This window comes from Lissotriton helveticus, chromosome 9, assembly GCF_964261635.1.
Source record: "Lissotriton helveticus chromosome 9, aLisHel1.1, whole genome shotgun sequence".
Classification (NCBI taxonomy): Eukaryota; Metazoa; Chordata; class Amphibia; order Caudata; family Salamandridae; genus Lissotriton; species Lissotriton helveticus.
In genome coordinates this window covers 576,397,991-576,417,944 of record NC_136070.1, presented here as the reverse complement: position 1 = coordinate 576,417,944, position 19,954 = coordinate 576,397,991, and the positions used below count along the sequence as shown (strand labels likewise).

Genomic DNA, 19,954 nt, shown 5'->3' with positions numbered 1-19,954 from the left:
TACAATTAGACTTTCCAATCATATATTTACCACCAGGATATTTGAGGTGAAAATCAGTCTTTGTACTGAAATGATCATGAAGGGTGTTATGGACTTCAGTAGAGCCCTTTCGACACCTGTGAACACATCTATAACCTCATCCAATAATGCATTCTTATGCAGGTCACAGAGGAAAAAATGGCACCAGTAAGTTGACAACACCTCCTGGGCACTTTCTAATTAGACCAAAGTATGTGGCGTAAAGGCATACAGGTACACTCCTGACCGATCAACCCCTAATATTCAAGCAACCACAGATGACCTTGACAATTGCATTAAGATCATCTTAGTTGATCACCACTCTTGAGTAGATATTTTTGCTCAGTCTATCTGCACAGATGTTGCTGAACCCCACAATTTGGTAGACCAGCAGTAGTACACAATGCTTATTCATCCATCCATTACCATTGTTCTGCAGTCAGCTGACAAAGATGCCTCTGCTTTGAGATGTAGAAGGTGTTAATGAGGTTGCTGTGATTCACTGCCACTCTAGATCTCACGAATGATGGAAAATGTTTCAATGATCAGATGATGACCTTTTGTACGCAAATTTTTAAGGGGGGAGAAGAATCTGATCTAGCCCAAAAGGTACTGATAGTTTCCTATGTAGAGCTACCCATACATAAGAGTTGGACTTGACTGTTAACTGCAGATGCAACATGCAGAAGAAGTTCAATTGCAAGTTTGTAACCAAGGATAGAAGGCCTAGATCACGCTTGGACTCTTTGTCCAGTAAAAGATCCCAGTGTTCTGGTAGATGGAAAGAAAGGGGACACATGCAGACCCTAGGATTCGATGCTACTATTATGCAGAAAGGTCACTGACCAGACAGCCTCTTGAACCACCAGGCTGTTAAGGTCCTGTTTAAGAACAGTTTCCTTACCTGGATGAAGGCAGTCTGCCTATCGGGCGGAGTGGAGGAGCTTGCAAGGCTAGAGCAAAAAAAAAGAAACCCTCTTAGAATGCACACAAGAGGATTTTTGTAGCTCCTAGAGCGTTCAAGATCTAGTCAGATACTGAGCATCAGGGCAAGACAAGACTGCTTTCTCCTGGGACGAAATTTTAAAACGTCCAGGAAGGAATAAAAGCTGTCAGACCAGGACTCTATGGACTGCACAACTCAAGAGATGGTGACCAATCCTCATAACAAATATTCCCACTGTCCCTGGAAACGTAAATAGGTACTGTGGTGAGCTCTCAGATATTTAAAGTACCTACTTTTTTAGATGCTAACTCGGAGGGTAATAGTGTCAGAGAGGCAAGGTTTTTTTTTTTGAGGATAGTCCAGAGGGAAATGAATAGTTCAAGCAGCATTAGTATCATACACAAATGGCCCAAAGCAGTGTTATTCCTTTGGAAAAAAATATAAGGTTTCTTATTACAAAAATGAAAATAAGACCAGTAGCTTCACAAGTTTGTGTTTTTTCAGCATTTCATCTGAAAACACATCGGCGACTCGGTCATTCATTAATTTCACTTTATGCACAATTAACAAGCATACAGTTAGATAGTCTAATCTTCTTCTAGGAGCAAAGTACAAAGTCTACATGGCAAGGAGTAATGATGGCACAGCGTTGCTGCAGATTCCCAAGAGTTGAGGAGGAGGGCTGTACTGCTTGACCCACTCTGTTGTAGCGGTATTACAGTCTGTTGTAGTGGTAAAACAGTCGTGGGCTGCTTGATGCTGAAGGAAACTGGCAGCAGTCGCAGGGTGAAGTGTAACAGTGCGCAGCAACAGTGGTGCCAGGACTGGGTTATCAGACTAGCCATTTGCTGCCAAATGGGTATGCAACGGAGATGCAGGGCACACGGCCACACAGGTACCTCACATCACTGAAGGCTCACAGGCCTGAATGTGGTCTGAAGATCCTATGTGGCCCATGCAGTGCAGGTTCCCAGGACCCCATAATGGCATCTGTGCCACTCAGGAAGCAGTAGTAATGTTATGCAGGGCACCCGCTCATAGGTCTCAAAGACCAGCCCAGAAATTTTTTGCCAAGGCTGGGATCAGTCTGGCAGTGATAGCAGCCAGAAACGATCTGGCTTCAGAAGCACCACTCAGACCAGACTTACTTGTCAAGCAATGCAGGAGTTACAGGCTCCTGTCTTGTCGAATTCAGCGCTTCTGACTTCCTTATGGAAATTTCATAATGCTGAATTCTGCTCTTGCTGAATAGGACAAATGCTCTCCCCACTGAGTAGACAACATCCTGGTTCCTGTTATGGCAAAAAAGGATGACAACCATGATCCTGTCTCTAGTTCTCGTCTGTTTCTAGACAAATATGAGGAGCTTAGGGTAAAAGGTGAACACAGGAACAAGCCGGAGAAGCTTGGATCATCCACTGAGACAATTATTTCCAAGTGTTCAATCAATTTCAAAGTTGGCCTACACATTTAACAGGAATGAATCATGGAGCATTTTCTTTATAGTTGACCACAGCATGACAGTAATCATTAGGGGTGAAAATGTTCCTTCGTCATTGCATATGCCATGAAAACAATGCTTGCTTTCAACACAAAGCACAGAATGCAGAGCTGGAGCAGGTATTCAATTATGTTCCACAAAGGCTGGGCCCTTTGGTTAAGAAACCAGGGCAAAAACGGTCTTTAAACCTTCACATGCTGGAACTGGCTTACAGTTTCATTCAGATCACAAGCTATTTCCTTGGAATAGGCACTGGCACCTACCAGACAGTGTACTCAGCCATACACTGAATTCCGGAGGCAGGAGGGAATGTAAAGGAACAATGCAGGAGCATACTGCAGACGTCTATCTCAGACTAACCCCCTCACACACTGAAGCACTCACATAAATGCATGCATTCACATACACTCACAAGGATCGAGGGTTACAGTTATGACCAAGCAACTACAAATATTTACAAGAGAGCCAATATGTGATTTCCTTAGTGACATTCAGCTAAATAGGCCTATACTGTACTACTAGAATTGGCTGTCAACACCAGTTAGTTTATTGCAGATGCAAAAGGAGTACCACTGTGGGTGGTTTTAAACTCACAAGACTAACACTCTGCTGATGAGCAACATGTGAGGAAACTCACGAGCTCTTGTACATGAAAATGTACCTGGTTTGCAAGAACGTTAAAATTAGAAGCAAGGTGTCACACTGTGCCCAAGGACTCCGATCCCTACAGTAGTGGAATGAAAAGGGGAACCTTGCAACACCCGCAAAAGTCGGAGCGATAGGCAAACTCTTGTGCTGTACTGAAGTCCATTTTCTATTCTGCCCACTAGGCCACTTCAAACATAACCAGTCTTCAGATGTAGCCCTCCAAATAGGAGCAGTCCAGTCCAAACTTTCAAGGAGCCCTCTAAAAATGAAAATAAACACCAGCCGGGTTTGACCAGGGTAGGGTTGCTCAGTGAGGGGCACTTTTTTGGACGATTGGTGCCACAGCGAGTAAATACATGTCTGGGCAGACAAGCTGTTGGGAATCGCTCAGGGACATATTCCAGTTTTTTCTTTATTTGCACACTTTTTAACTCCTGACCAGGAACAGCTATATGAGCTTTATGCAAATCAGACCTGGTCCTGCCACAATAGGAATAGGCCAGCTCAAGCTACAAGACCACTTCCACAGTGAACAAGGACAGGTGAAGTTTGAGACTTAGATATGTATAACCATAGTTCGAATGATCACACCTATGTATATCTTGTTTTACTATTGTTGGCTAATGTGTGATAAAGTTAAAGTAATAAATGAGTACAAAGAACAAGAGTTTCCAACAATGTGAGAAAACGTTTCAACTAAATTCAGTGTAAAACAGCAAACAAAGTTAGGTGCCCTGTATAGTGAGGACATTTAACATTCAGGAAACTAGGACAATGTTTCTGTAGTAACAGGCACAGGATGTATCGATTCACTTTTGCTTTGAATTTAAAAAAGAGGTGCTGATAGATTCATCTAGCTACCTGGAAAGTATGTAAAAGTTTAAGTATTTGAGAAAAAGAAGACTAAAACATGGCATTGTTTTCCCCTCCAATGCTGGTATTTTCTTTACAACATTTCAAGTACATGAAAAAAAAGGTCTCTCAAATGGAGCAGAAACAGTATTACTGGAAAGAAAGGATACGGTGCAGATTAGGCCTAGAATATCTACATTATGGGAACCACTGCCCATTGCTGATAAAGTTCCAACATGGGTGGAACACCACAGAGGAGTTCAGAGTTGTTCTCACGAGATTCTCATTGCGCATGCCATTCTGGGACTGAGGTTTCATTTGCACTTAAATCAAGATTATACTTTATTTTCTTTAGAAAAGAGGATTCCTAGTGTTCCCGGGACAGCCATCAACAGGGAAGAAGTGGGCCCATTAACATTGAATAGTCAGTATTTGATGAGAAATCCCTAATCATACAGATAGGGGCGGGTAGATTTTAAGACCCAATTGGTCTTGGGCTATGAATAACATCACATAATGCATCACTTTCTCTCACTCCCTCAAAATGTAAAAGTAAGCACGTTTTACAGCGTTAGGCATAAAGAACAAGTTACTTCCCTTCAGTAATGCCTTATCTGGTAGAGCCAATATATCTAGCCTCAGATTCCTTACCTCTGAATTTCCCCAGACATCAGACTGGATCCGGAAGATTTTTCGTGAGCAGTACCCCTGCGTGCCAGTAAGTGGCGTTGGTCAGCTTCCAAGCCAGAAGTGACGTCTGCGTCACCTATATAATCACCACTTTGGCGTACTGACGTTAGTTACTTATCACGACTTTCCACGCTAGAAGCACGGAGCCCTGAAGTGCACTGACACTGGTGTGTCCAAACTAGGGCCCGGAAATCAATCATTCCTCACCCAAGAAATCTGTCAGAAGAATGGGGAGGATGGGTGGGTCCGTAAGGAATTTGTGGGTATATATGGTCTCTACCAGATAAGGCGTTGACAAAGGTAATTAACTTATTTATCTGATAGAGACTTCCAGCTGCAGATTTCTTACCCTTGAAAAGATACCCAAATAATACTATCCCATATGGTGTGTCTGTGGACACATTTTAAACTAGGAAGTCTTGCAGGACCGAACGGGTGAAATGCTGGTCCCTGCAGACCAAAATGTCCAGGCAGTAATGCTTGGTAAACATGTGCAGGGAAGCCCATATTTCTGCCTGGCAGATGTCCAGGACTGGGACTCCACATGGTAATGCAGTGGTCACAGCTTTAGCGGAATGAGCCCGTAAGCCTTTAAGAGACTACTAATTTTGCCAGTGCGTAACAGATTTTGATGCAGAGAATGACCCTTGAGAGATGGTTTATTTCTGCACCGCCAGACCTTTCTTTGCACCAACATACCCCACAAAGAGTTGGTTGTTCACCATGAACACTTGTGTGTGGTCAAGGTAGAACGACAACGCTCTTTTTGGGTTCAGGTGGTGGGGTCGCTTCTCTTCTTAGAGAGATGTGGAGGAGCACAGACTGTGGACAAGGTGACAGATTGGCCCACGTGAAATGGTGTCACCACGTTTGGTAGGCAAGAGGCCCTAGTGAGAAGCACGAGTTTGCCCGGATAAACTGAATGAAGGCTTGAAAGACAAAGCCTGCATCTCACTCACCCTTTGGGCTGATGTAATCACCACACGATAGGCTGTTTTGATGGTGGGCAGCCTGAGGGGACAATTATGAAGAGGCTCCAAATGAGAACACATCAAGAATGTGAGAAACAAACTAAGGTCCACTGAGCCATAATAAAAGGTGAAGGGTAAACATATGTACAGGGCCCTTCAAAAATCTATTTACAATAGGAGACTTAAAATAAAGAGGATTGGTCAGGCAGCTGCAAGAAGGCAGAGAGCAGAAAGATAACCCTTACGAGTGGGCCAAAGCAGGGCCCAGCTGGGCAAGGGTAAGAATAAAAAGCTAAATATCAGAAAGGGAAGCATAAAGTGGGTCAATGGACTTTTCCGTACAATATGATACAAATTGCTTTCAAAGGCAGGCATATACTGTTTTGGCGGAGGGATGCCTGGCTGTCAGAATAACATTGCAGACTTCAATAGGAAGGTCGAAAGCTATCAACTGTCACTGCTCAATCTCTATGGGAGAAGGCTGAGAGTTGAAAGGTTTGGGTGGAGGACCCTCTCTTGCTGCTGCAACAGAATATCCTCCCGAAGTGGCAGCCTGATAGAAGGATGGACACTGATATTCAGAAGCTCCGGATACCAGCCACTTCATGCCCAGTCTAGAGACAAGGATGACTTGGACACACTCATTCCTGATCTTGAGAACTTTGGGCAGGATTGGAATGGACGGAAAAGCAGACTCCACTCCACTCGATATTATAAGCGACTGGGTAAGAGCTGCCTTGGAAACTCTAGCGTACAAAAATGCAGGCATTGTGCGTTCTCTGCAGAGGCGAACAGATCTAACCAAGGTTCCCCTCACTGCTGAAAGAGACCTTGCGCCACCTTTGGGGGGAGACGGCATTCATGATCCGCTAGGCAATGATGACAAAGTTTGTCCACTCTGGCATACAGAGAACCTGCCAGGTGTTGAACCACCAGGGATATGCCCCGCTGTTCCAGCCATGTCCAGAGATACAGGGCCTCTTGAAAGAGGGCCCAACATCCCACCTGTCCTGTTTGTTGCAGTACCACATGGCGGTTGTGTTGTCCATAAACAACTGCACTAGCCTTCCATCCATATAGGGTAGAAAGGCTTTTCAATGCCATTCAGATTGCATGGAGTTCCAGCATGTTGATGTGGAGTCCGGACTCCGCCAGAGAGCAAAGTCCTCTGATCGCCACCTCTCCGAGGTGGCCGCCTCATGCCGGAAATGACGAATCTGTAACTCTTGCGAGATCTGGTTGGGGAAGTGAAAGGAGGCTGCCTCTGACCCAATCACAGTTTGTTACCCACCACTGAGATTACCCTGATGCTGCGCCCACTGTGACTTCAGGCCCCATTGCATAGCTGCATATGCCATCTTGCATGCATTAACAGCAGGATACAGGAGGCCACGAGGCCCAAAAGCCTCAGAGTCAGTCGCATCAAAACCCAAAATAGAGCCTGAAACATCAGTATCATAGCCTGAATATACTGCACTCTGCGCTTGGGAGGATAAGCCCGAAACTGCACTGTGTCCAGAAGAGCTCAGATGAAAGAGCATTTGAGAGGGAGTCAGGTGTGACTTCGGCATGTTGATAGTGAACCCCAGTGATTGCAGATGGTTCACAGTAGCTGGAGTTATGAAATGACAGCCTGGGGTGAGCCGCCTTCAGCAGCCACTTGTTGAGATTGGGGGAAGACTGGCACCTCCAACCAGCGCATATGGGTTGCGACCAGAGTCATCACCTTTGGTGAATAACCGAGGAACGCTGTTAATGCCATAAGGGAGCAGAGTGAACTGAAAATGCTAGTGGCCTACATAAAACGCAGGTAGCGTCAATGGGCAGCAGGATGGGGAAGTGAAAATAGGGGTCCTGCAAGTCCAACTCTGCCATCCAGTCTCCTGGGTTCAGGGCAGACAACACCTGAGCCAATGTGAGCATCTTGAACTTCTCCTTTTTAAGGAAGTAGTTCAGGTTTAGTGATCTAGGCCAGGACGAAGACCCTTATCTTTTTTTGGGATCAGAAGGTAGCGGGAATAGCAACCATAGCCTACTTCTGGCACCGGAATCCTCTCGATAGCTCCCTTGGTCAAGAGAGCTATGACTTCCTCGCAGAGCAGGAACAAATGATCCTCCATCAGCTGGTCCTATGATTGAGGCATGGAGGGAGGGTAGTCTCGAAGAGGAGGGAGTAGCCCCGTCGGAATATATGCAGAACCCACCTCTCCGATGTTATGGCCTGCCAGTGGTGGTGCGGATGGCGGATCTTGCCACCAACTAGATTTTCATGATCTAAAAGGGCAAGATTAGGGAGGCTGCAGCTGCCGGAGGAGAGGTTTGGGGAGGGGGTTATGGCTGGAGCAGACAGCTGGCTAACAGACCCATGAAGTCGGTAAGAACTGCGCCCTCATCCATGCATAGGCTGAGAAACTTGGGTGGCTTGTTGGCTGGGATAGGGATGGCCCAGTTGAAAGCCCCTTTTGTTGCCACAAAAGGAGCGAAAGGTAGACTGGGGACGCGGAGCAGCCAAGAGGCCCAAGGACTCAGCCGTAGCCAGCGAGTTCTCAAAGCGCCCCAGCACGGAGTCTGCTTTGTCTCTAAAGAAACAGGTGCCATCAAGGGGCATGTCCATAAGGGAATCCTGGACATCCCGCGAAAATCCAGATGTTTTTAGTCAAGCTGGAGTCTGAGGGCCACCGTCGACAAAAACGCTCTGCCCAGCGAGTCGGTCGTGGCCAAGCCACATCATATAGAGAATTTCGCTGCATCTCTCCAGTCTGTAACTGCATGGGAGAGAATGGCCTTGGCCTCCTCTGGGACCTGTTGCAGCACTTGCGCAATTGTTTCCCACAGAGCGTTGGAGTAGCGGCCCAATAAGCATGCAGTGTTCACTGACCGCAAAGCACTGCTGAAAAAAACATTTTATTTCCCAAGCTGTCCACCCTGTTGGATTTCCTGTCTGGGGGAGCTCTCCGGGGTACAGTGTTAGGAAAGGAAATTTAGGTGTCCTGGAGCAGGTCGGCAGACAATCGCCCTATTAACAGGAGCCCCTGGGCTGGGTTTGGACAGATCCCCAGAAGGACGTAGGTGAGGGCTTCGTTGAACGTGAGTAGGGGTTCAGAGGGGGAGACTCCCAGTTCCAGCACCTCCGTCAAAATGTTGGCCCTGACTGCAGAGTGCAACTGTAGGGCAAGGACCTCAGCCATCCTCCACATCAGCATTGCATATGTCGCCCCCTCCTCCGTAGCCATGGTAGAGGGAGAAAGCATGCTGATATATGGAGACATATCCGGTCTGCTGGCATCACCTAGTGCCTCATACCAGTCAATATCCTGATCATAAGGCTGGTATTCTAAAGGGTCAGGCGACCCCTTAAATTCCTCCCCGAACCTAACCCTTCGGAATAGAGCTTAGGCTACGACCTAAGACACTGGGTCCTTTCAGCACCTGAATATGCATCGGTTGACGTGGTTCCGGCTTGGATTGGAGAGATCACAACAGGGCGGGAACCGGGAGCATCAGGACCGGGTCAGGTCGGAGTGCCAAGACCAGCGCAAGTCGGATCATTGGCCAGATCCGTGGGGGCCCATCGGAGCCCCTGAACCATATTGGGGGCCCCCTCCTACCGCGCGGGGCCTAAAGGCTCACCAGAGGGGGTGATCCACTCAAAAATGAGACACATGGCCTCAGAGAACTCTTTAATTTGAGAGGGGGGTCACTTTGCCTCCCGGAAAAGTGGGGAGGCATGGAGTCTGCCCAGGCTCGAAGGAACCAGGCCTCAAACGCCAATGTTCCTTCATCATGGCGGACGACAGATGAGAAGGGGAAGTGCGCTTCAACTTCGTGTGTTTTTTTGTGCCTCTAACCCGACTGCCCTGAGTATTTTAAGTGAGACGAAGAGGAATTCGGACTCCTGGGACGGTCCCGAGACCATCCTTTCGAGCAGGACCATGGCTTCCCCGGAGTCGCATGCCGGGCCGCTTGCAGCTTCAGGGACCGCTTCTTAAAAGCCTTCGGTGCCATAGACAGTCACTCGGAGCAGGACTTGGAGTCGTGGTCGTGCTCCAGACACCAGTGTGGATCAGTCACTGACATGACGCAGTGACAGGAGCCACAGGGTTTAAAAATGGTCTTCCTCGATGACAACCTCTACACACCAGGAGGAAAAAAACCTCAAAAAAAGGTTGACAAAACCTTACAAAAATCCTGTCAAAAAACTGATAGGGGCAGATCTTCTCTCGGATCAGCTCTGGCTGGCGTGGCAAGAAAAGAACCAATGTCAGCACGCCGAGGTGACGCCTATATGGGTGATTCGGACATCACTTCCAGCGTGGATGCCACCGATCTACGCCATGTACTGGCAGGCAGGGGTAGTGCTCATGAAATATCTTCTGGATCCAGTCTGACGCCGTGGGAAATTTAAAGGTAAGTAATCTGCAGTTAGAAGTCTCTATCAGATGGCTAAGACTACTGGACAAAATATACCTTGAAGCATAATGACCAATAGACCAAACCCAAAAAGAGAAAAGAACCAAGATATGTTAACATTTAGGGAAGGTTTGATCCTAAAGTGCACAGAAGAAAGAAACTACCATCAGGAGGTACTTGTATACACATATTAAAGTATACCTGACTGAGAGACCCCACTGCTCAGGAGGTTAACTATGTTATCACTCAGCACATAACAGGGGTGTAAACATTTTCTGGATTCCACCTGACACCTTGAGACATTTAAAAAGCCCAATAATTTGGATACAGAAGATATACATTCACATTATTATCCATAAATGCCGGAAGCACTCATGTTTATGAATGGGGGGAAAAACTGACACTGTCAGGAACGTAACGGCACACACTCAACACATAGCCAAGGAAGTAAAACAATAGATATGGACATTTTTAAGGCAATAATTTAACAAGAGAAGCACTGATGAGTTCTGATAGAGAAGTAATTACCTAATAATGCAGGAGGCTGCCTCCGTCTGTGGCACTTATTTATAGGGAACGACAAACCAGACTTAAATTTGATCATAACATACCCACTACAGAACTAAACATCTCCACAAACAATACATGAACATGACTTGCCTAGCTGTCTGGGGTAGAGGTAAAGTACAGCTACTCGGCCAGGCCCTTGACCATCTGGGCGAGGTGTTGGCACCAAACAACAAGACCTCTGTTTCCTCAGGGTTACATTGTAGGCAGTTGGCTTTAAGCCATCTCATCAACGCTACAATGCAAGCAGCAAAATTTACCTTAGCTTATGTCACATTGCTGTCATAAGTCAGCAGAAGCTGGATGTCGTCTGCACAAGAGAAGACTTAGATGCCAAATGATTCAATTAGGTATGTCAGAGGGGTCATGCAAATATTGAAAAGTGAGGGGCTCAGAGCCAAGTCCTGTGGAACCCCAAACTTAGAAATATTTGCCTCTGAAAAGGCTATGGTCCAAAAAGGAACCCAACTACGCTAGAGCCGACCCCTCCACACCAATCGAGGATAGGCACTGTAGCAAGATCTCATGTTAACTCATGTCAAACACCGTTGAGTGGTCTAATAAAATTAGGGTGGCTTTGTGGCCAGAATTCAGCGCAAGTTTAATGCAGTCTGTGCTATGGTGAACCCTGAAGCCTGATTGTGAAGGGTAGAGAAAATTAGATAACCTTCACCCATTTCCTGTAGGTGGGAACTATCCATGATCGCAATGAAGCAGAAAAGAGATCCTGATATATTGGACTTAAGCTATCCTGTGTTAGCCTAACAATATGAGACGGGGGAGGTTCAGGAGGATCCTGATTTGCATTTTTTGAAATTTTATAAAACAGTCAGTTCATCTACAGTTGGAGGATTGAAGTGCAACAGTTTACTGTGAGCACAGGGCTTTATTTGATGTGGGGCTACACCAGTAGGCTCATTGTCCTTCATCTTTGAAAGATTGTGTATTTTTTAAATTTTGTCCTAGAAGAACGCACTCAACCTTGTGCATAGAGATGCATTTGTCTAAGTGAGGGTGTTGTTAGTTCAGAATCCATAAAATCAGACAATTCTGAAGATTTCTTTGACATTATTATTCCCTTCACTCATTTTATTAGAGTAGAAAAAGTGTTGTGTGAGATTACAGTTTTTATGGTATGCGGTCAAGGGTGCTTTATACTGTGATCTGTATATTTCAGAACAGTGTTTTCCCCACAGAGATTCTAATTTCTTACAATACCTCCTGCTAGTTCTTTAGTAAACCAGTGGTCGGAAGGACGGTGTCTCATGGTCCTCAAGCTAGATTCAAGGGCGACTGTGTTGGCGGCGGCTATGAGCCAATTATTCACCCTCACCTCATCTGACACAACGTCACCGGTTAGCGTAGGCTTAGAAGATGCTAAGATTTTCAGCAGCGTGGGTATATCAAGCTTGTTCCAAGCTCGGCTTCCAGAGGATAGACCTTTTGAGGTATTAGAGACTAATGCGTTGATTATGTGACCGGCTCTGTGTGTCAGTCCCATGGGGGGTCATAGTTAGATTAAAAGATGCAAGCATATTAGACATCTTCTGGGCTAAGCAATCAGAAGGGTTGTCCATCTGAATGTTGAAATCACCCAGGATCATAAAGTCTGCATAGCTGATTACATTTTGTGCAAGCGCCTGAGTGATGGAATGAGTGAAATCTCCAGTATACCCCAGGGGGATATAAAGCAAAACCCCAGGAAGTAGTAATGGGCGAAAAATGAAATGCAAAAACCCGGAGCTTCTGCACCCAACAATTTTTTGAACTGGAACATGGAGTATTTCAGTGTCTTTTTTAGTGCTGTGGCTACCCCACCACCCATCCTTCCCTTCTCTATCTAATTGTATACATTGGTAGTTTGCAGGGTGGGCCAACTGCAAATCTGGACAATAATCATCATTTAGCCAGGTTTCAGTCATTAAGAGAATATCTAATTGCTCATTATCAATCAGGTTATAAATGCCCAAAACATGTTTATGGAGGGCGCGTATATTGATTTGAGCTGCTTTTAGTCTATTGGGGGTTTCAGGCCACACCACCCTCTCCCCAACTCCCATATTTAGAGGGTGAAGGGGAAGTTTGCAATACCTGCAGTTAAAATGACCCTCGCATTCCAGTAGTACAGGATTACATCAGTTCCCAATGCGGGTTCTTGCGTCATGCAACTCAGCGGAAGTATAAGTGATATTGGGCCTTACCTCAGGTATGCAATCAGCATTATGGCTGGCGCTGCAGTCTCACTAAAAGGGATGGGTTTTCTTTTTTACTGAGGAACCAATAATTGTGGGATCCTTGCAATTTGGGTATCAAGTCTTGTGTGCATGCCTTGAATATGGACACAAAAGACACAAAGTAGGAAGATGGTGTGTCTGAGATGGATGAGGATATACAGTAAGCAGAAGGAAGTTAAACAAGGGGGAACATTGTGTAGGTTTAGTAAAAAATGTCAACAGCACAAACTATATTTTCAAACAAAATGAATTCTAGTATAGGTAAATGTTGAAAGCAGGGGCGTTTAGGAGAATGTCGGTATACTTCTTGCACCCTTAATCAATGTTACCACTGGAGCAGGGACTTGGGAGAAAACCCAGAATGGGCTGGTCTAGAAAACATGTAGCACTATCCTCAAACCCATCAACGTAAGTGTGTAATACTTCTATGAATGCCACCTTAGAGGAGAAAGGGGAGCGATAAAGTAGATATCAAAGGTTGTGCAGCGGCCCATTTTACCAAGAGTCAAGATAGCCAGACTTCTTACATCAATTTTAAACAGTTCACAGATTTTACCCTGTCTCCCCTCCCTGCTGATCACACCTATTGAATGTAATAAGGCCTGCACAGCAGGAATTCACCAGGACAATTCAAGACTATAGGGCACATTGCTTTGGACCTTACGAGATACCTCATCCTAAAGCATGCATGTCTGGGAGGAACTTAATATCTCTTGGCAGAGGACATTAACTTCTGACCAAGCACAGCACTGTATTCTTAAAAATGTGCATAAAACGTTTAAAGAAACATGTTAGTTCCCAATATTCATTCAAATGACTATGAACAAGACGCTGAATCACTGAGAGCCTGCCGTGAGGGGAACGGCCAACGTTTAAGGACTACCTGTTGTCTATGCTGGAGGACACCCTGCTCATTCCTGTCAATGCAGATGCCGTGAGGGGAACGGCCATTGACCATCTGCGCCAGCAGCCTCCCTGTGCCTTCAATTCCAAGGGGGCTGCGCGAGGCGCACACGTCACGCGTCAGCGGAGGGCCCTCAAAGCCGGCCCGGCCTTCCCGCAGGACTCGCGCGGGCGCTGCCCAGGCCAAGGGCGCGCCCGTCAAGCGCCAGAAAGAGGCAGGGCCACCCCCCTAAAATCTTATGTTTACGAGCTTTAGACATTTCTTAACAGAGTGTGGACTGGACCTGTGAACTGAGGAAGGTACTGTTTTCCTGTTATATCTATTGTTTCCCCAGTTGAAAGTATTTGGTCATCCACTGTGGACTATTCTAGGACTAATTGTGTTAACTGCAATTGATTGAACCACTTTTGCCCTATTAGCGAAGAGTTTACTGATATGGGAAAGCGGAAGATAATGGAAGGGGGAGAGGGGGGACTTGAGACTGTAAACCCCTCTAAACAGCGGAAGGGGAAGAAGGCTAAAACGATGATTAGACACGTCGCTCCTAATTGTATCCTTGACCTTATTGACGGCCTTGTTGAAGATTGCGTGGCGATCCTGACCACCGGAAATAGTGTACACGAGGGTGGGTCTACTATTAAGCAAAATAAAGGAGGACTGGGAGCAGAATGTGAAGACATTGTATCCCCTGTTATTCCCGCTATGTTCCTCTCAAAACAAAAAGGGCTAAATGGAACAGATTCTGATGCAAGGAGGTCTTTATCCCCAGTGAGAAAGACCATTGATCCTAAGGTCACCGATAGGTCTATTTTAGATAGTAGTATCGTTCTCTTCTCTCGGCGCCGAATGCGGCGTCGATCAACGCTGTTCCGGTGCCGCAACCGGATTGAGGGAGGGGCCCGAGGGTGGGGCCTTGCGGCGTCGGGACCAAAGTCGCCGACGGCGCCGGGGCCAAAGCACCCGGCCCGCTTGGGCTCCCAGTCGGGTCCGCGGGGCCCAAGGCGCCGCGGAACCCGACGGATGAGTGAGTGACCTCATGGCCATGAGGAAGGCATCGATCTCCTCCGGCGTCTCATTCTGCCCAGGGACCGGTGGGTATGGAACAGGCTGCGACGCCTGCGGCAGAGCCGCGTGGGCAGAGTCACCCGAACCCCCGGCCGCGTCGTGCGAGCGTCGGGGGGAGTCAGAAGAGCGGTGTAGCTTCTTCGACTTCTTGTGCCTCTTACCTGAGGACTTGGAGCCAGACGAGTGGTGTCGACTCACCGAGCTGTGATGACTCCGGCCCCGCGACCGGTCCCGCAACCTCCTCCTGGACCGGGATCTCGAGCGGCGCGGGGCCGACTGCCGGAGCTCGAGGCGCTTACGGGACCGCTCCCGCCTAGCTTTCGACGTCAAGGCCCGGCAGTCAGAGCACGACTTGTCATCGTGATCGTCCCCTAAGCAATACAGGCACCCGCGATGGAGGTCGGTAACCGACATCAGTGGCACAGGGTTTGAACCCGGGCATCCCTACCGGCACCGAAGAAGTCGTTCGACTCGAAAAACAGATAAAAAAGGATCGAAAAAGTTTCGTCAAAAAATGACTAAAGGGTACCACTTTTTCCGGATCGACGCTTGCTGCCGCGAAAAAAAAAAAAGAACTGACGTCAGTGCGCGAGGGTCTAAGTACTCCGGCGACGTCATCCCGGCGCCAACGACGGACGCGGAGTCGCAGAAGACGCCTAGCGACGCGCAGGGGCACTGCTTCGCAAAAGTTTCTGGATCCAGACTGACGCCTGGGGATATTCTAAGGTAAGGAATCTAATACTAACCGGTTTCTTTCAGATTTAGATTTTCAAACTCCACATAGTCACAAGGGTAGAAGTGATTCACAAGATATTTGTGATTTTATTTTATTTATTTGGACATTTATTAAGCGCCTGGTTACGCCACTGGCGTGTCCCCGCGCTGTGATAAGTGAAGTAGCTGTCCCCCCTCCTCCCACACAAGGCTATCTGCTGAATAGATGTGTTTTAAGTTTTTTTCTGAACAGGACTTCAGAGGGTTCAAGTCGCAGTTCCAGCGGGAGAGCATTCCAACGTTTGGGAGCGAGGTATCTAAAAGACCTGCCTCCCATACGTGCCTTAAATACTCTGGGGATTTTTAACAGCCCAGTCTGAGAAGACCGTAGACTGCGTGTAGGCTCATAGTGGGTTATTAGGCTCTGGAGCGGTCTAGGTGCTTTGCCGCTCAAAATGCGGTGACATGTGGCAAGGGCCTTAAACTCCACTCTCCTCTCAATGGGAAGCCAATGGAGGGCCCGCAAAGCTGGTTTAGCGGAAGACCTCCTGGGGAGCCTAAGTACCAGCCGCGCCGCCGCATTCTGAAGGACCTGCAGGCGGCCCATGACCCTTCCCGTGGCCCCCAGATAGAGCAGGTTCCCATAATCAAGTCGGGAGGTGACGAGGGCGTGCACCAGCGTCTTTCGAGCAGAAATGGGAAGCAGATCTAACACTTTCCTAAGGGCTCTCAGGACACTGAAGCATACCCCCGCCACCCGTCCGACCTGTGGGCCGAAGGCAAGGTTCCCGTCCAGCCACACACCAAGGTTCCTGGCCTCATGGCAGGGGACTGCGACTTCACCCAGGCAGGGCGGCCACCACGCCGATGACCACGTAGCCGGGCCACTCCCCACCACGAGCACCTCAGTCTTGCTGCCGTTCAATTTTAAACAGTTTGCGGACATCCAGGCAGCAAGATCTTGCATGCAGTTCCTGAAGATGTCCGCTGCAAGATCGGGCGCGCGTGAAAGGGAGATGACCAGCTGCGTGTCATCGGCGTAGGACACCAGGCATAGACCATATCCTTCCACAATGGCCGCCAGGGGGGAGACGTAGATATTAAATAGGGTTGGGCTCAGAGACGAGCCCTGAGGCACGCCCTGGCCCAACTCCATCTCCCTAGAGTAGCATTCACCTAGCCTGACTTGAAAACACCTGTCTGACAGGAAGGACGTGATCCACCCAAGCGCAGCTCCTGTCACCCCTCCTCCGTTCAGACACTGTAGCAAGGTGGAATGTGCTAGTGTCGAACGCTGCGCTTAGGTCTAAAAGGATCAGTGCCATAGTTTGGCCCTCGTCCACACCCTGTCTTAGTGCTTCCACCGCCACGAGAAGAGCAGACTCCGTCGAATGGCGGGGGCGGAAGCCAAATTGCGAGTCGTGGAGTAGCGAAGCCATCTCCACGTGCTGCATAAGCTGTATATTGGCAATTTTTTCCGCCACCCTAGCCATATAGGGCAGGAGGGAGATGGGACAGAGGTTGTCCAGTTTTTCAAAACTGACGTTGGCCTTCTTCTGCAGAGGAAGTACCACTGCCTGCTTCCAGGCATTCGGAACCACCTGGGACTCAAAGGAGGTGTCCAGTAGATGACGCACATAAGGCTCAAGTACTGGCAGACTACCCTTTAGCCGACTAGGAGTGGTCGGATCTCTAGGGGAACCGGATTTTATAGATCCACAAACGCGGAGAAGTTCCGCAGTAGGGGGAGTAACAAAAGTGGATAACCGTTGTTCCCCTTTCATTCTAGTGGGTTCCGGGTAAGTAGGGCCGCTATCTGTCCTCTGGGGAAAGGAATTATAGATGGTGGTAACCTTTGTTGAAAAGAACTCAGCAATCCGGTTACAACCCTCCGTAGTACATAGTTTCTTAGGCACCACGGCTGGTTTCCCTATTGCAATAGACTTGTAAATAGAGAAAAGCTCCTTGGTGGACTGCTCTGCTTCCTCTATCTTATTGCAATAGTACAATGATTTGGCTTTCCTAATCAGAGTATGGTAAATGCGCCTGCAGTCTATATATTCTGTTTTGGCCTGAGATGAATAGGCAATCCTCCACTGCCTTTCAGCAAGTTTACATGCTGCTTTGGCCGTTCGCAGGTCCGCATTATACCAAGGTGCCGATCTTTGCACTCGGCCCCCTATTTTCGCCATACCCAATGGTGCCACCGAATTCAGGGCTTCCATAATGCGTTGGTCAAAGTTGGTATTAATTTCATCTACCCCATCGCCCCCAGGATGGCCCTTCTCGGTTAGTGCCAGATCGAAATTGGCTTGGGAGAACGCTGCCCATCTCCGCCTAGGGTGTTTGTCGGCGGGGGGGTCACTGGGGCGAGGTCCCTGCATTTCGATGGTAAAAGGGACGAGGAAATGGTCAGACCATGGGATGGAAATCGGGGTTTGGGCGTCCACTTGGTTCCAGTTTGCGAAGACCGGGTCCAAAAGGTGGCCCAGCTTGTGGGTGGGGTGCGATACCTTCTGTTCAAACTGTAAACTTGCCATCGTATTACAGAGATCGCTTGCCACCCTATCCGTAGGGGTGTCTAGATGCAGATTCAGATCCCCTAAGACAAGAAATTTATCCGTGCGTAAAGCGGCTTCTGTGACGCCTTCCACTAGCTTCTCTATGAAGGCTACAGTGGAGCCCGGAGGGCGGTAGATTAAAAGGCCTTTCAGGGTGAAATAGCCGTTTATAGAGATGGAAAAGGCACCAGCCTCGCTGTCATCAATCGTGGTGCTATCTAGCTGACATTGATAGTCTTGTCTAGCAACTATGGCTATGCCACCCCCTCTCCCCCGTGTTCTGTCTAGTCTTAGCAGACAGTAACCCTCTGGGATGGCTTCAATGATCTCCGGCATGGAGTCTTGGTCAAGCCAGGTTTCCGTGAGAAAAAACAGTTCCCATTGTTTCCCACTGAGGTGGTCATGGATGTCCAGAGAGTGTTTGCGTAGGGAGCGTACATTCAACAGGCCACATACCAAGGTATGCTGACCTGTGATGCGAGCCTTACTGATGTTGAAAGTATAATTACAATGGCTGCAGCCCACGTTATTTCCTGCCTCGATGCTGTGTGGACAAGTTCCACCCAGCTCTCCGCGGAGGAGAAGAAGTTCATCTCGACTCCACGTAGTGCGACATGAAAAAGGGGCATGGGGACTGGTGAATTTAGTTTCACTTTTAAGAGATGAGGTTGAATCCATGAAAATTTTGATTGTAAATTTAACTGCCATGGTTGGACCTGCACTTGATGGGGGGGGTCACACACTTTGTTTAGTACTAATACAACTAATGTCAATCCTTTCCCCTTGAAACCTGGAATAGCAAATTTGACAGCTATGGAAAAAGTAATAACTGGTGGGCGAAAACCCATCTCTACGCCCACTAAGGTGCTTAGGGAAAGTAGACCCACGCCACCACTGAAATTACAAAAAAAAACACTTAACATGAACCAATAGGCCAAAGCACCAGAAGTTGAAGTTGGATTGGGAACATTTGCCCCATACCAGGGGGGGGCATGCCAGGGGGGGCATTAGAGAGGATGGCATTAAAAGATAATACTTCTACTAGAAGGGAGAGCCTATGTACGAGTGGAGTACACAGTGCAAACAAAATTTACATGACTAACGTTACTAAGTTAGCTCCGGGTGGAAATAATAACGAGAACGCTGATTCTCTGACTAATAAAGCAATTCATTGGCTGCGATATGTCAGAGGATGTCGCTCGGTAATTAGGGAAGATATTAAAGCGAGAAGATTAAGTTTTCCCTCTGAGCAATCTGATTCCATTGAGCTAACGTTGCGGACAGAGTTATTGGCGGAAAATTTGTTTGCCCTTGAATTCAGAACTAGCCCTCCAGCACACTCGCATATCCAGTTGAGGAAGAATTGCCCCCATTCCAGGTTTATCCGCTCTCTAGGCAAAGCCAATGGGGCAGGCCCGGCGTCTCTGGGTTAGAGAATATTGACTGACTTCCTGCGGATTTGGTTTTAAGTGCTCCTAGTGGCATGGTGGGTGACCATGGTAGGAGTGAAACTGCTACCCATGCAGTTGACAGAAGGCGCAGATATAGCCATAGTGTCAAGGACCAATCCGATAGTGCCAGTATCCCCAGTAGCAACCTGGGGGCAGCATCAACTGTAATTGATCCAAACAATTGCTCTAACTTAGGATCAAAGAGACAGCCCAGTACAAATCCATCAAGTGAAGGTAATAGTATACCATTCACAGGTCGTGACTTTAAGGGGGGCACGTTAATTTCATGGAAGAAAGCAGGGTTGGGTTCCAGAGTGCAACTGCCGGAGTGGCTCTCATTCATCAATGAATTTGATGTTTGTGTTTTTCAAGAGACCTGGTTGTGCGAACCACACTTTTGCCAGGGCTATTTAAACTTTTCT

At 47.7% G+C, this 19,954-nt stretch overlaps 1 protein-coding gene across 18 annotated transcripts in view; it reads right to left on the bottom strand.

Moving 5' to 3' along the window:
* MARK2 (microtubule affinity regulating kinase 2) overlaps positions 1-19,954 on the bottom strand; it is a 668,807-nt gene that overhangs the window by 67,820 nt on the left and 581,033 nt on the right. For 4 of the 18 annotated variants that reach the window (XM_078660536.1, XM_078660534.1, XM_078660533.1 and 1 more), the window contains one exon: positions 923-971. The exons of the other annotated variants lie outside the window; for them this stretch is intronic. In XM_078660536.1, the coding sequence (XP_078516662.1) occupies positions 923-971 (49 nt within the window). The remainder of the gene's footprint in view (positions 1-922; positions 972-19,954) is intronic. 18 annotated transcript variants of the gene reach the window in all.